The sequence below is a fragment of the Balearica regulorum genome, chromosome 19 (assembly GCF_011004875.1).
Source record: "Balearica regulorum gibbericeps isolate bBalReg1 chromosome 19, bBalReg1.pri, whole genome shotgun sequence".
Taxonomy (NCBI): Eukaryota; Metazoa; Chordata; class Aves; order Gruiformes; family Gruidae; genus Balearica; species Balearica regulorum.
The window spans coordinates 9609802-9626330 of NC_046202.1; the positions used below are offsets into that span (position 1 = coordinate 9609802).

Genomic DNA, 16529 nt, shown 5'->3' on the forward strand with positions numbered 1-16529 from the left:
TATTTAAACAGGAATGAATGTAAAAGAAGAAGCTGGAGACTTGTTCCAGAGCCTTTTAAATAAATGAGAGGGCTCTGGGGGATGCTGATACTGGAATAGAACCAGGGAGCCTTGAAATAATTATTTTAACTATGTGTCGATTAAAATCAGGAAAATGTGGGAAGAAGTGCATGGGTGAAAGCCTTCTGAGTGTCGCAGGGCGAATTCTATTTTAAAATGTCTTGGCGAATTTAATGTGACTGCAGTATTAACTATCCAAATATTTTAAACAAACAAATGTGTCTTGTGACCATGAATGTGCTGTCTTTCCTAGACCTTCAAGTGAGAACCACAACTGCGCTTCCAAAGAGCAGTTAAATAGTTTTTCTGTACCAAAAGTACATCAGGCAGTGTGTTCCCCCTCTTGGGTGTGCTCCTGCTTCTGTTCAAGACCTATTCTGCAGCCCACTCAAGCTCTCGAGGACTGACCCTCGGGCCTTTCAGCAGTGGTGGCCACAGCAACTGCTTGAGCTGGGATGTGTGCTGAGGTCCCACCAAAGACTGCCGGATGTGAAGAGGCCTGAAGGGCTGAATTGTGGCTTCTGCAATGGAAAGCTTGGCCATGAGATCTGTGGTCTCTGGCTTTACACTTTTCATTGCAGGAAAGACAAATGAGGATGGGGAAAAGGCAGAATCCTTTATATGGACTAGCATTTGCTTTTTATTATTTTTTATTAATGTATTCATTCTCTAATAATTATTATTTTATCAACACTTTATTACTGTTTTTATAACTTAGGGCACAGTTAGATTCTTCAGAAGTTGAGGAACTTGTCTGACAGGTCTCAAGCTGAATGCTGAAGAGCATTTGCACCTGAATATTTGCCATGATTAACCTCAAGAGACCAGTCTGAAGGAGAGCAGCTCTTCCAGCTGCACCAGCTCTGGGGGTGTGAAAGCTGGAACCAGAGCCTGTGGGGAAAGCCTGATCTCTTTTTTTCTCCTGTTGTGGTCAGCTGCCTGTTGTGCGTAGGCACTCTCAGATGGTACCAGTTAACCATGTGGTTGTTAACTTTGCTTTGAGTCTTGGGGTAAAGGGCTGGTTTATATCTCATGTTTTACCTTTATTTCAGATGATTGAAACTAATGATATTTCAGAAGAAAAGATAAAGATGAAGCAGACTATGGAAGGTATGAAATTTTATTGTTTTGTCTTGGAACAGCCTGTTCCAGTGACTCGTGTGCCTTCCTCTCACTCCCTGCTCTTGCAGGGATGGCTGTGTGGAAGGGCCTTAGGAAGCCATTTCATCTCTCGGATTTTGCTGGATGACGTTTGTCATCTGGCTTTTTTTTCCCCTCTAATCTGGCTGAGCATATGCAGAGGTGGATGTTTTGACTTGTGTTACACACTCGCCATACATATGGTGCAGGCTGGAGACAGATCTAGGGAAATGAGTGCACTTCCATCCCTTCACTGATTTTTTACAGCAGGTAAAATCCAGACATTGAATGTGATTTGTTCATAGGGTGGGACTGCTAATGGTAGATATTAACGCGACTGGCTTAAAATTATGGGGGCAACTTTTTTTTATTAAGCTTACCATAAATAAAATCCATCCTTTTAACCAAACGTAGAGTTTATGCTCTCAGAAAATTTGTATAAAGGAGCTTTGAAACTGAATTGTGCTCAGCCTCCCTGCCAAAGAGGGTAAGCTGTAACCCCAAGTCTGAGCAACAGCAGGGCTGGCAAGGTTAGAGCTGGGTGGCCAAGATGGTCTCTGTTGGGGCTGATGTCCTACCACATCGCTGTGCATGGCATACGCTTTTGGGTGTCTGAAGGATTCAGGGCTGTTCCACGACACGTAGGGTGCTTCCAGATCACGTCTTCCCTTGCTCACTCCTAGGAGACTCATAGTTCTTCATTCTTCCTTAGGGTTGGTTTTCTTTAGCAGAAGACGTTATCAGTGTAGATTACAAAGGTGATCTCTGAAGAATTAACTTGTCATTTCTTTTTTCAAAGGGCATTTGGCTTATGGTGGCACAGCTTTTTCTCAATTGTTCACCTCTAAGGAGTCTGTTCTCTGCAAAGCTCTTCTAAAGTCCTGCTGAGGATGTAGCAATCTAAACAGAGGTTACCGGAGACTTTTGCAGGCTTAGACTTCACTTAATAGAAACTTCGTTTAGTTTGAGTGTCCCTGCAGCCCTCTGTGGATTCAGACAGAGGTGATTTGTCCTGCTTCCATCTGCCCTGAATGCCAGCGAGGCATTGTCAGTCGGCCTCGTCACTGTCTTGGCAGGTGCAGGGTTACCTACGTTGTACCAAACTGTATGCTGATTGACAGGTAACTTCTGCCTAGTGAGGCAGAACATAACTAGGTCCAGCAGCCACTGCTCTTAAATTGGCCGCTCAGTCCATGTGTGTGTTGTTTCCACTCTGAATAAGCCATATATAGGATGTACTAAAACTGACAGGTTCATACTTGAGCCACAAAAGCATCGTACTTCAAATCTATAGCCTTGTCTGAGTGTGGAAATGCATCAGTTCCAGAAAATGTGTCTTTTAAAACTGTCTCTGCCTCCCAGTGTAGGAGGTAACACAAAGAACTGTGCTGAGAGTTCCTTTCCATGTTTTTATTAATGTTTTAATCCCTTTTTTCCCCTTGTGGTTGCTTTCTTAAACACGTCCGCTGTGGCTTCCCAGCTGTGTATCCTGCCTCCTAACACCTGGATGGTGGTGAGATGCGGTGAGACACACCTGCTATCTGTCTCCTGCTGTTTCTCTGTTGATGGAGGGTACCACCACTGTGCCCATCGCACCCCGACCCGTGACTTTGATACCTTCCCAGTTTGCACAAAGCCTTTTCCAACCTTCTAACTTTTGTCTCTCCGTTCTCCCACAGACCTCCAAGACAAGCTGAGTAAGAGAGACAAAGAGGTGTCATCGCTGGCGTCCCAGACCGAAACTCTAAGGGCCCAAGTAAGTGGTAAGTTTCCCTAATCCAGTGCTGGTGGGAACTAGATGTTTCCCTGCTTGTGCTCTCTACTGGTGTAGAACAAGGGCCCAGGTGCAGAAAGGAGCAGGTATAAAACATGGCACTGCTTGTCTGTTAATGGATATTGTTGGTAAAAATTTATTCAGGAGTTCTGGTCTCTTTTCAGGAGGTGAATACAAACCCTGCAGAAGATATTTGTATTCTGTGAGAGGGGTTTTGGGGCTCACTGAATGTCAAAAGCTGAAAGAGGCAGAAATAAATGGAGCTGGGTGTGTTGTTCCCAAGATCTCCCCTTAAATAGATTCAGAGCTAATCAGACCTGTGCTGTTAGGAGTGGGACTTGGGAAAAGGCAAAAAGCAGGAACGTAAATAAAGGGCTAAGTGACCTTTCTTCCTCCTGTATCCTCTGCTTCTTGTAGCTTTGGAAAATAAATGCAAAATGGCAGAAAAGAAGGCAGATTCAGTGTTAAAAGAAAAGAAGAGGCTGGAAGGTGAGCTGGAAGCCTTGACCAAGAAAACACACGATGCTTCGGGGCAACTGGTCCTGATTAGCCAGGAGCTACTCAAGAAGGAAAGGTCAGTCTGCTGGTCTGAAGGACAGAGCTGGAGACGGGATCTGTGTGTGTTCACGTTTGTTTGGGGTCATGCCATTTACCATCAAAAGACATCTAGAGGTTGAATTGTTGAAGTCCAGCCCCGGCTTTTCTGTTCTTTAGAGGTGCTCATGTGAGAATTTGGTTAAAACTAGGGGTTGTGAATTATCAAAGCAACTGCCCTTTTATCGCTTTCCAGGAGCTGCAAGACAGCTCAGTGCCCATGTAGATGCTGAATGAAGTCATCTACAAGCCAGCTAAGCTGGCTGCTGCCCCGCTCTGAAATATGGTGCCCTGTGCAGGTCTCTTTAAAGCTGGCACAGTGGGGAGGACAGAAGATCTGAAGCCCCCCCGAAGTGGTGGGAGTTGAGTCAGGTTTGCTCGCTGGCCTGTCTTTACATCTGTAGCAGAGGCGGGAGGGAAGAGCAGCAGGACTCCAGTGGCGTGTGAGCTCTGGAAACGTCTTCACCTTTTCATGCTGCTTCTTCCAGGAGCCTGAACGAGCTGAGAGTCTTGTTACTGGAGGCGAACCGGCACTCGCCTGGGCCAGAGCGGGACCTGAGCCGGGAAGTGCACAAAGCTGAGTGGCGGCTGAAGGAACAGAAGCTCAAAGATGATATCAAGGGGCTGCGAGAGAAACTGGTTGTGCTGGTGAGGACACCAAAACCCCTCCTGGCCTTGGCCTGGGGGCTGGAGGGCTCTGTGCTGCTCGAGGCTGGGGGGTCCCAGCCCTTTACCCTTGCTCCAAATCTTCGTGCTTTCTTTTGTGTTGCTGAGCATCTGATGGGAACTTCCTTGACAGCACCTGTGAGCTGTGGCCTGGCCTAGCAGCACCTCATTAAGGAGCAAAAATGTCCATATGTCCTTCTCCAGTGTTTTTCTGTTCCCACAGGTTTTAGATCCCTGGCTAAATAGGACTAAAACTTGTGGGAGAAATTGAAGGTTGGTCAGCTACCCCACATTGTTGTACACATTCTGTGATCTAGGAATGAGCAATGTCCTCTGATTCCTGTGTACTTCAGTGTCCTCCAGTGGCTGAAATGTGAATAATTGATTTGAACTCTGCTGGGAACAAGTTGGAGCTGCAGCTGGTGGCACCCGATGTGATTGCCTCCAGAGTTGTGCTCTGACCCCATCTACTGTTGAAATCAAAACATGGTCATATGAGTTACTGTGGATTTCTGCTTTGCTTAGTTTCCATAGTTATTGGGTTTAATCTAACGTGCTCCTGTTTTCCCTTTGCTGTGTAAGGACAAGGAAAAATCTGTAACGGATCAGAGGCGATACTCCCTGATCGACCCCTCGTCAGAGTCGGAAGTGATCCGGCTGCAGCACCGGCTCATCAGCACGGAGGATGTGCTGCGCAATGCGCTGGAGCAGGGCCACCAGATGGAGAAGCTGATGGAAGCGATGAGGCTCTCCTCCGAGAAAACACAGGTAGAACATCAGCAATCGTTTTCCAGGTCGTTCAGCCCTCGGCAGTTGTTTGCCCAAGTTTCTCTTGGGCAATCTCCTGGGATCTTGTCCTGTGCTGTGGGGGTGATGTGGTCAGCTGGGTCCCTTTCTCTCTGCTGGAAACAGCCTGGCAAGACTTTGTTCTGTGAGATGTAGCTTAAAACTAAGAAAAGCTTTGCTAATTGGTAATTAAGGATCCTTTTGTCCTCTGCAAGAATGGTCGCTAAATGTGGCGTTTTGGGGAAGGTTGCAGTGGGAGTTAACTGTTCTTTGTGTGTACAATGATGCGTGGCCGCATATCCTTGCGGTAGAGCCACTTTACGATATGAAAGGTGGGGGTTTCTGCCATCCTTATTCTTTGAGAGGTTTATTTCCTTGCAGTCCATAAGCAGAAGCTTTGGAGGTGACTGGGAAAATGTTTTTTTCAGAGGCATCTCTGTATCTGATCTGGGTTTGCTGATGAACCATGAATGTTCCCATTCCAGTTGCTATCTTCCCTTCCCAGTTTCCTCTGGTCTCCCCTTGTTTCTTCTGACAAAATCAAAACTGCTTTTGTTGTTGTATTGCAACCTTCTTTATGAAATTGGAGGCTGCAAATAACTTCACTCTTCGCGTTTGGCTTTTTCTGTCTTGTACCTGTGGTGTCTAAGCCCTGACTGATTCCTCCTGTGAAGTGACCTGCTCCTTGTGCCGAGCTTTGTGCTTCATGTCCTTTTTTTACTCTTCTAGCTGTATTTTTCTCTTGTGTCTGCAACCAGCTCATGGCTTTCAGAGCCCAGATGCACCGGTGCTCCTCTTGTACTTGCTCATTTAAATTCTTAGCTGAAAAACCTCTTTCTCTTGCAGTAATGAGCTGCAATTCACATTCCAGCAGACACCTTAGGATAGTACAGAACAAGCCACGAGGCACAGAGAATGGGCAGAGAGCTCGTTTTCCCTGATGCAGGTGCAGAGGTGTGTTGTGGTAGGTAATCTGGGGGTATCAAGTCTTCTCCTCCTCACACGACACTGTCTTCTGCACGGTTTGCAGGTACGCCAAGTGGCTGTTTGCACCGCAGCAGTACTTGCAGGGACGCAGTCAGGAGGAGGGTACGTGGTAAAAATCGCAGCCCTGAAAGCTCTGCTGGCTCAGCTGAGCATCTGTGTGTTGCAGACAGTCTTTGTACATCCCGCGGTGCAGCGGCAGCAGCCGTCTGCCAGCACCAGACAGGACAGCTGTAGTCGTGATGACAAGTTTGTGGCGGTCCAAGAGGTACTATAATCCTGTCAGTACCTCCAGAGTGACTTTAGCTTCTGCAGTAATTGCTATGTGTCAGATGAAAATGCATCATGACAACCTCAGCTGCTGTAAGCTATGGGAGGGGTGGGGAAAGTTTTATTTTCCATTTGCTTTAATGCTAAGTCCTTTGAGAACAGGAAATCTTCCCTTTTGCATTCCTGTCTCCAGAGGTGGTGCAGGTGGTAATTATTTCTTCCCCAACTGTAGAAAATAACTAATCTTACATAAAGTGAGTTGGAATGGACCTCATGAGGTCAGCTAATCTATCCTTGGTATTACTTTGATACTTTCATGCTTAAGAAATCTTAGAGATACGACAAGATAGTATTATGCCTTCAACTATGAACCGTGGTACTGAGAGACAGACGGAGGATTATTGCGGGAAGCTAGGCTTCAAACTTCTATTGATGTCAGATTTTTAAAGTGCCTAGTTACAAGGAAGTCGGGATCAAAGCTCCCTGGTTTCGGTATGATATCTGTTCATCCTTCCCCTTATGAAGGGGAGTTGTTAACCAGGGGCTTTCAGACTGAGCTTGAGGACGTTGCTGGCCTAAAGAGATCCTGGTGCAATAGGTAGGGAATTGATGGTTCTTCCCCAGAAGCCACATTTCCGCTGTAACCCATTCTGCGCTACCTTCTGACCTCCCGTCTCCTCTCTGACAGCAGCAGCTATTGCCCAGGGGTCTGCCTTGGCATCGCTCTCCCTTTGTCTGCAGAGCCTTCGCTTTGCAGTACGCTCAAGAAGGAAATCTGTAATTACTGCGAGCTGCCGCTGCCCTCCCTTCGCAGGCTTCGTCAGCCACTGCGCGCTGCAGCCCTTGATGTACGCGGCCGGCCTTGCTTCAGACAAGGGGGTGCAGGAGCTGGGGGAGCATAGCGGCACCGTGTCTTCGTCTCCTTGTCGAGTAATTGCTGCCGTGCTGTTTCCATGCCTGCAGCTGCAAAGTAGTTGTCCTGTAATAGAGGAAGAGGATCTTTGCCTTCTCCATGTCTTGATCTCGCAGCTTTGCAGGAAATGACAGGGATTTGGCACTCGGGCCTTTTCTTGGAGAATTTGCGGTGATTGCTCTGAGAGCTTTTTTATTTAATTTCAAGAAAATTGCACCACTTTGTTCATTATCGTGACCATGTACTGAGACCAAATTTCAAACCTAATTCCTGGTATCTGATAGCTGCTTAGTCCCCAGATCGGGTGTGCTGCAAGTAGGATATATTGCCTCGCACAAGGCCTGAATCACATGTGGTTGTGGGTGCAGACCCAAACCAGACTCAGTGTTCTGGCCATCCATGCGGGTAGGATTCACCGCCTGGCAAACAGTTTGGGCTCTCGGAGCAAAGCTCGGTTCGCATCTCTGCCTGTTTCTCCTGCCCAAACTAAACCCCTGTCCTATAGGGTTGATTATGCACCTTCGTGGTCACAGTAAGAACGGAAGCCGGGTAGCTGGGACTCCTCTAATGATGGGTTTTAAACCTTGCAGTCTTGTTTCCCCATAATGTCTGGTTTTGCTGCCATCAGCAGTTCACCAACAACCGTGAATCTGATTACCGAGACCCAAGCAGCTGACATCTGGCATGCCGTGACTGCAGGCTGCAGCGCTCTGCTCTTGTTTGTGCTGGTTCTACTGTCATTTTGAAGCTGAAGGGCTCCATATTATCCCTGCTAAAGAAACATTATAAATGTTTAAAAGTTCTTGTGCTTTATAAAGATAGAACAGCCTGTCCTGGCTGCCAGACTTGTCCCCAGAGACGGGAAATGAGGAATGGCAAATGTCCTTTTCACTGCTGGGATGTTCACTGTGCCGTGTTTTGCAGCTAATGCTGCCCTTGGCTGAGGGTTTGTTTATCAGATTTAAGAGTCAGAAGTGAAGAGTGGGTTTGTGTCCGTGAGGAATTCGGGGGATGTTTTGTAGCTGGGAAAGGATGTAATGGGGAGATTGATCTGGCCAGGGTGCAGAGGGCAGGAAGCTTCCTGCCAAAACTGGGGTGGGATTTTTGCATTCTCCTTTCCTTGCGTGCAGTGGGCACTGAGGAAGGAGATGGCAGTCTTGCCCGATCTCAGCGGTTGTAGTCTCTGTGTCCCTCTTCAGTAAGTACTGTCCATTCTCCATTGCAGACTGTTGGAAATTCTGGGTCTGCTAATGGGATTCACCAGCAGGATAAATCCCACAAGCAAGAGGTAAGTTATTGGCAGAATGTTGTTTAAAACAGTGACTGCTTCATGTGGTTTCCTGCCTACTGTGCTGGGCACAGCTCTCGGATGGAGGCAGTTCTGCCAGCAGAGCTTCACTGTGTCATTCCCACAGCGAAAGCAAGGGGCTTTGCACAACTCCAGTTCCCAAGCGTGGTGGGAACCTGACTTTACCATTAAAACCACTTGAAGCCATCAAGAGGGTGCTAGTGAGATGCACGCTGAGGTGCAATGGGTGCTTGCTCTGGGAGAAGCAGTGGGAAGGGAGTTTCCCCTCAGTCTCCCGGGTCAGTGCCTGTGTGACTCTTCTCCTGGCAGCCCCAGCTAGAACCTTTACGTGGGTAGCATTTGTGGGACGTGCTGTCCTGGTGTCCCTTGGTTTTCATCATGTAGGGCAAGATCTGTAGCCTCAGACAGGCAGGATGGCCAGCCTGGAGAAGAGGCAATGTGACTTACCAGGCAGAGTGGTGTGTCAGGACATGGCAGGCCTGGTGGCATCCCATTTCGTGCCTCGGCTTCCTCTCTGTGCTTGCCCTCGTTTTGCCTAACAAGGTCTCTTTTCTTCCAGGAGAAGCTCTGATAGAGAAGAGGTGAAGAGGATCATTTCACACCAGTATCAGCTCCTGTGCAGTGTCAGGAAAAACGACACCCCATCTGGCTTTAGCACCTCCAAAAGACTAGACACAGTATTTTCACTTTAAAGCAGGACAATATTTATAATATACTAACTGATATAATCAGGACAATCCTGGAGTCTAGTTTTCCAAGACAGCCATTGTTCCAGGAGGGAGCAGAAAGGTCTCTCTGGGTTTGGTTTCTTACCTGTATTGGTTTTGACTGTGGAATTTGTATTGCTTGAGCTGCCCTTGTCCCACCAGCTGATGTGGTCTGGATGACGGCTGCCCCAAAACGGTGGCTGAAGTGTCAGTGAGTCCCAGTAACCCCACAGGAGCTGCAAAGGGCTTTGCCTGTGGTGTTCAGCTCCAGAGCGCGTGCCCAGAGGCTGCACGCTTCCCACCTGGTCTGTCCCTTCTGCCCACCCCGGTGTCTTGAAGACCTGCACAAGCGAGTGAAACCTGCTGGGCTGACTGTTCACGCTGGCACGCGTAGGCTGAGGGAGATGGGGTGTGGGGGTGTGTCCCTCCTCGCCTTGTAGAAGACATCGCTGTCCTAGAGCATGGAGGCTGCACTTAGTACTTGTATCATAGCATGTCGTGGGAAATAATCTGATTTCAGAGGGGTATTTTTTTCGTTCCTCACCCATTGCTGTTTGGGGAAGGAGCTGTGGTAGCTCTGAGTTTGGGGGCAGGCACACCTCGCTCAGGTGTGGTTGGCCTTTTCCTGCAGAGAGATCACTGTGATGCCCAGCCTGGTGCCCTGACTCGTGTGCCTTTTGTTGGGCCTGTTTGAGCACAGGGCTCCATAGACGGCTGGATCTGAGGGCTCCACGCTGGCCGCGGTCACTGTGGGACAGATGCCTTGAGGAGATGGTTCCTTCCTTGCCTGTTTAATTTAACAGCCTGGCCGTTCTCCAGAGCTATCCTTGGCTCTTCAGTATGATGTCCATCCCCTGCTACTGGGAATGGAGGAGGCTAAGGTGCTGCTGTGGGCGTTCATGCAGGAGTGGCTGTCTGTATTTGGTGGGTACAGCGATCCTCTGTGCATGACCTGAGTATGAGCATTTGGAGCAAAAGGAACCCGAGACTGGAGCCCACACGGTTCTTGTGTCCGTACACAGCAATGCAGGCCCAGGCAAGGGTCTTGCTCCTTCTTCTGAAGGCTTTACTCTTCTCTGCAGCACAGCTCCCAAGGGACATTAGGGTGGAGGAAGGGGATAAATATGGTTCTGCAGGTGTGAGAGAGCCCAGTTCAGATTCACTGTTCGGTACCACAGGGAAGTCACAGCAATGTTTTACCAGGCTTCTCCTAGTTTGTGCCCAGCTCCTCCAGACTTCAGAAGCTCTTGTGTTATGATGGGGCATCTGTGAAAGAAAACAAGACGGAAGAGACCACTGAGGGAGGAGATCTGAGCCAGAACACAGGCAGGTGATCATCGCGGCATGTCGGCTTCATTGCTTTTTGCCCGGATTTCCTCCAAAGTTGTGTTACTTTTTCTTGGTGGCTTGCGAGGCTCCACCTTCCTTGAATAATGGGCAGCCAGAAGTAACCTGGGAAAGGCTTGGGCTTCCTGGCCGTGCTCCGGCCGTCAGGAGGACATTGCTAGGCTACAATACGATACTGGACCCTGCTCGCTTGATGCAGGATTGGGGATGTCTCCCTCTATTCAAAGGGAGGATGAGAGAGGAGGGTGACTTCAGGGGAGTAAAGCAAGTCAGAAAACACAGCTTGGATCTGGTGCACGGCAGGGGAGGCAGAGCTTGGGACCTAATTGGCTGGAAATAATTCAAGTGGAATCCCATCCTGCCTTGTCAAAGTGTTTAATCAGCTCTTACTAATCACTGGGAAGATTGCTACATCTCTGCCTAGCTCAGGGACTTTCCAGGGGATCATAGGGGTGGTCTCCAAAATCCTCCCGGTTGGATTCATCTCCTAAGTGATTTAGGAAAATCCCAGAGGGAGTGTTCGTTGTTACAGCCTACGCAGTGAACACCTGACTGGGAGCTGCTGGTTTTAAGAATTTAGGGCTGGTGTTTCCCAAAGTGCTCCCTATTGGCCGGATGGTCTCTGAAATCACGTCTGGAGCTCCTGCTGGCTTGAGTGGAGCTAACGCAGAGCGCTGCAGTGCTGCCTGTCTCCAAGCCCAGGTGGGAGAGCCCACTCTGGTTTGTAACTTAATTTCCCCGATAGGTCTGCTAGTGACTTGTGACCAGCTGCCTTCATCTCCAGAGGAAAGATACCTGCGTTTTCCACCTCCCTTGATGACGAAGGGTTGGCTTTGCACAGGGTGGGATCCCCCCAGGAATGGTTATGGGGACCATGCATTCAACTCCATTAATTGGATCTGAAGTTGTCAGGGTGGCAGTGGTTCAGGCTGGAGGAGTCTCTGGCTCCCATCTCCTCCCAGGCACCATCCACGGCGAGTAGCTCAGACCTGTGGCTCTTCCCAGTCAGCTCGGGTGACGATGCTGAACAGCAGCAGATGGGTCCAAGCAGGTTTAAAGTTAGTGCTGATGGTCTTCTCTGGCTGTAAATAGCTGTGCTGGTCCCTAAGGGTCAGCCAGGAGCTGATGGCACTTCTTGGCTTTTCCGTGGAGGCTGTTGCAGGGCTGCACCGAACTGGGCAGCGGGGCGAAGCCAGGTCCATGGGAGCTGCTCCCTGAACAGGACTGACTGCAGCGTCAGCAGGACATGCTATTGCACACGTCTTCTGCGTTTCAGCTCAATGCTGTATAAAATGGCCAGGAGGGGCTTTGGGCACCAGCTACGTCTTCCCTCTCCAAAACTGGCACGGGCTTCCCGAGGGCACCTGCCTCTGGCTGCCCTTCTGAGATTGTGAGAGACCACACTAGGGACAAACTCGAAAAGGACAAGGAGGCGATTCCCCAGCCCCTCTATTTATTTGTACGTTTAATTGCTATTTTTGCCTATGTGGTGGTGTATAAAGTACTTCACAATATTTGGTCTTACTGGCTTGGTTCTTTGGGGGACATTTTCAAGGGCATTGGAGCAGCGATGCAGCCATCTCGTGTTGTCGGTCAGGGACTGGTTCCTGGTTGTGCTTTCGCTCCCTCGCTGGCGTCAGCCTTGCTCTTCTCTTCATCCTGGGAGCTGGCGCAGGGGGGCTGCATTCTCCCCAGCCCCTCTCCTGCCTCATGCGTGCCATGCTGGTTTTGCATCCGGACCTGGGTCCGGAGCGTGCCTCAGAGCACTGCTGCAGGTGGGGAGCAGGGGGTAGCCACACGTGCTCAGCATCCTGCTGAAGCCCTCAGCACCGAGGGAAGGAAGGACCAGCACCCCGGCTGTGAGACCATCCCTCACGGCCAGCTGCGTTACCCCGACGGTTAGTGATGCTTTTCTGCTGAAGGCTGAGATGTTACCCAGAGAAAAAAAAAAAGAAAGAAAGAAAAAAGCCTTTGAAATGGAGACTGTTCCACGTTTAGTGGTTTCTTCTCTAACCCTCTAAACCAAAGGGAAAAGAATCTGTCTTGGTTGGTGATTTCAGCTTTATCCGTCCTACAGCATCCAGAGAGCTGGAGCAAGGGGCAGCACCGTGCCGGTGCCGTACTGAACGACGGGTGCCAAGCTGCCAGCCAAGGCTTTTACAGCTCTTGCCTACCCCCAGCCACCAGCAGTTCCTCTGGCTTGCAGTAGAGATGCATGAGGGTTTCGTTAAAACAAAATGATGCAAATGACACTGTAAAAGTCTTAACAAAAATTCCAGTACTCCATTGTTCAGCAGCTTTAGCAGCTCGGCACTATCTTGTAGGGAATTATTAATACACTAAGATCCTATAGGCCTCATGTAAGTTACCAGAATAAAGACTATACTAGATGTATAAATGGATGATAACCTTTTACCCGTACAGTATGTATCAAAATTTTGTAGCTTAGTCATTTTTTGGCTATCAGATTTTGTTAGTATGATATAAAAAAAAAAAGACAAAAAAAAAAAAGGTTTGACTGCTAATGTCTATTTTGTTATTTGATTCATTTTATTTCTTCCTCTGTACAAAAGCTGTACAAATCTCAGTCTGTGTAACTACTACAGATATGTATTCATGTACCATCAACCCCTGTCCTGGCTTGCTGGTGTGGTGAGCTCGTTACTAAACAATAAAATCTGTGGCTGAAGTCGGGCACCCCGGGGCTGCTGGGGGTGTGTTAAGGGTGTTTGCAGTGCACCAGCTGTGCTGAGAGGGGAAGGGCTGGGGGTCGGGGGGGGCTTTCCCTTCGCAGCTCAAATGTGGGGCTTCAGGCGAGTTCCCCCTTGCCCTGAGCCGAAGCGGGGACCTGGAGCCGTCAGCGTTTGGGCTCTGCTGAGAGTGGGGTTTGCGAACAGCCGGGAGGCCGCAGAGCTCCCTGTCCTGGGGACGCGATGCACCGGGAGCCGGCACGCAGCGTTTGCTCTTCTGCACCCTGTGCTGGGGGCGAGGGCAACCAGACCAAACGTCAGCCCCTTCCTGGGGCGGCTCTCCCTGCCTGCTGCTCTCGGCTATCTCCCACTAACCCTATTTATTCATCTGTGATTATTTTCCCTCTGTTAATCCCCCCAGTCCCTCTCTGACGCACCCACAACACCCCCAGGCAAGGAGCGTCACAGGGCTCGGCTCCGTCCCGTGCGCCTCGAGAGGTGCCACCTTGGCTTTGCAGGGGCAGAGGCGGTGGCTGAGTCACCTCCATCCCTTCTGGCTTCCTGCAGGCCTCCAGAGCACGGGGAAATGGGGCTTGCTGTGGCTCCAGGGAGGAGCTGCGGTTGCCGGCGGGGTCGGTGTATGTCCAGGTAAGCCATGCTGGTCCCCAGCCCAGCCTCCTGCCCCTCTTCCTCTGTATTCCCACCGCGTGCCCGGATGGGTGCTCTGAGCAGCAGGGGGTTACGCTGTCCCCCCCCGGGGCAAGCCTGAAGGTGTTTACTGCGGGGCTTGGTGCTTTCTTTTCCCCACGTACAGCATCTCTTAGTCGGGAATTTCCTTGACTGCCCGTGGCCTGTGTCCCGGCTCAGCAGCACCCCGTACAGCAATGAAACACCCATCTCTCCTTCTCCAGTGTTTTCCTGCACCCGTGGGCTGCAGATCTGTTACGGAAAGGCAGGGGTTTCCCGGTGCTGCCAGCTCTCTTAAGCTGTAGGAAGAAACTGGGATGCTTTTTTTCTTTGCTTCCCGGCTGCTTCTTTTCCTGGGCTTCTAGAAAACTCTCCACCACCAGGATTACCTGAAAGTTTTAAACTCTCCAAAGAGCTGGTGAGGTTTGTAGGTGATGGGTTGATTCCAGAGCAAGACCCCAAGAAAATACACGTGACTAGCAAGAACACCGTGACAACTGCCACGCAGCCTTATTGCAGAGCTGTAACATGGTCTGTTCGGCCTGGTCCGTGCTATCCTGCTGTTTTATTTTTTCAAGGTGTGTAAGAGTTGCTGTCAAAACCAAAGAACCTTAGACTTTTGTTTCTTCACCAGCTCCCCAGCCTTGTGCATTGCAGGGGCTCAGGATCTCCTGAAATAGCCGGGCGAGAGCGGCGGGTCCCTGGGTCACCACGTTGCTTATTTCTCGAGCGGGTGCTGATGGCATCCGCTGCTGCCGCCGCGTGCTTCGCTGTCCTCCAGCAGCTGGCAGGAGAATAATTTATTTGAACTTCGCTTGGGAGAAATCTCCGGGCACAGGAAGGTCCATCCATCCGTGCTGGGGAAGGGAGCTGATGAAGTCGCTGTTTTCCCTGCCCTTTGCTTTAAAATGCTGCCGCTCCTCGCTTGCATCGGGTCCTGAAACGCTGCAGCTGGGCAGCACTGGAGGGTCACATCCTGCCCCAGCCGAGCAGCTCCGGCGTGGGGCTGTCACGGCTCAGCCCTGGCCCCAAGCAGCTGCTGTCAGGTTTGTGACCCCCTGCTCCATCGGTCCCCTCTTCGCTGCCAGCGAGGGGATGACCGCTCCGGCGGCGCCTGTCGAGCTGTCCCCACGCTGGCTGCGAGGTCACCAAGCAAGTCCTCTTTGCGGGCGACGCTCCTGGGGGGAGATGCGCCCGGGAAGGACGGGTTTTGGGGGACGGGAGGCTCTCCCCAGTACAGCTGGCAGAAAACACCAAGTTTTCCATCACGCCGGCCCTTCCCTGAGCTCTGGGCAGGGGGTGGGCTGCCCAGCGCGGGGGGCGAAGGCCACAAGCACCACGTCCTCGCGCAGGGCAGGTGACTTCAGCTCCACCTTTTATGAAGTTCACCTGTATAAGTCATTAACGTGTTTACCGTCAAGTGCCCAAGCCCCGGTATCTCATAGAGATAGCACTGTAGCGCATGCTTTGTTTGCAGACGTCGCATTTCGGTGCTGTTAATCGTACGGTGAGGATTAATAAAACATGAAGTTTAAAGATGTCTAAATCACAGTGGGGGAGCTGGTAATCTCTGCCAACAATAATATTTGCACTTTATTTTCATCCTAGCATCCAGCCAAGGAGTGGAGCCTGGGCCAGGGAGCGGTACCGCTGCATGAAGATGGAGGGGGTGAGGATGGCACGGCATTCCCGACCTGCTCCTTGGGCATCGTGGCTGGCGCAGAAGAGGCAAAGGCTGGGACGTCCTTCCTCATCCATGTTAGGAACCTCATCCCCCCAGGATGCTGTGCTCATGCCCACAGCTGGACGGGTGCTTCAGGGATGGGTTTAATCCCGGGGTGAGGTAGGGATGAGACATGAAGTGGCCTCTCTGCAGGGGGACACATGCAGAGGGGACATCTCTGCATGGATGCGACCACCCGCTCTAACCACACATCCTGCAGCCACTGGTGGTCCAGGCTCCCGCAGCACCTGCCACCCAAGGGCATGTCCCTTGGGGATGTCCCTTCTGCAGGGGACGGATGTACCGGGTCTGTGCTTGGTGCTGGGAGACCAGCGGGCCACCGAAAGTGCAATTCTGCTTTCGCAGGGGCTGCCCGTGTCCCCTCCCCGCTGCAGCCCCAACGCCAGTGAGCCCAGCTTGAAGGAGCACCCACAGCCCGGCAGCCCCGGGGCCGAAATCGGGGCTGGGAACGCGCTGCTCCCCTGGCAGGGCTGTTTCCTCCCCATCTCTTTGCTGCCTAACAAGCATCCTTGTCAAAATAGCTAATTTCCTTCCAGAACAAAAAGTCACCTGAATACATTTGGAAGCTGTATTGCACTATCAGGGTAATCAGAATTTAATTTGATGCAGTCAAGGCTCTAAAAAGATGTTATCAAGGGGAACATCAAAGCTGGATTCCTACGCTTGGAAATGCAACTGGAATGCTTAGTCCAGATTTCTCATTTTATCGGAGACTTTCAAAATATCAGTCTAAATAACAAAAAATGAATATTAAGAGTATTTGCAAATTAATGTCTTTTGTAGCTGAACAAAGGCCGCTGTCTAACCTACTTCTTTTGCATGTCTGGGACAGTCTCTTATTAAATCCTAATTATACAA

General features: G+C 50.4%; 1 protein-coding gene across 9 annotated transcripts in view; it reads left to right on the forward strand.

Annotated features, from left to right (window-relative positions):
* The window catches only part of CLIP2 (CAP-Gly domain containing linker protein 2), a 101248-nt gene extending 84719 nt beyond the window's left edge, over positions 1-16529 (forward strand). For 4 of the 9 annotated variants that reach the window (XM_075771440.1, XM_075771442.1, XM_075771441.1 and 1 more), the window contains 6 exons: positions 1113-1170; positions 2880-2963; positions 3392-3548; positions 4057-4216; positions 4817-5002; positions 15536-16529. In XM_075771440.1, the coding sequence (XP_075627555.1) occupies positions 1113-1170; positions 2880-2963; positions 3392-3548; positions 4057-4216; positions 4817-5002; positions 15536-15769 (879 nt within the window). In that variant the 3' untranslated portion in view covers positions 15770-16529. Of the gene's footprint in view, positions 1-1112; positions 1171-2879; positions 2964-3391; positions 3549-4056; positions 4218-4816; positions 5003-8412; positions 8476-9055; positions 12507-15535 lie in introns of those variants that run through there. The other 5 variants (XM_075771444.1, XM_075771446.1, XM_075771443.1 and 2 more) reach the window with 3 other exon arrangements.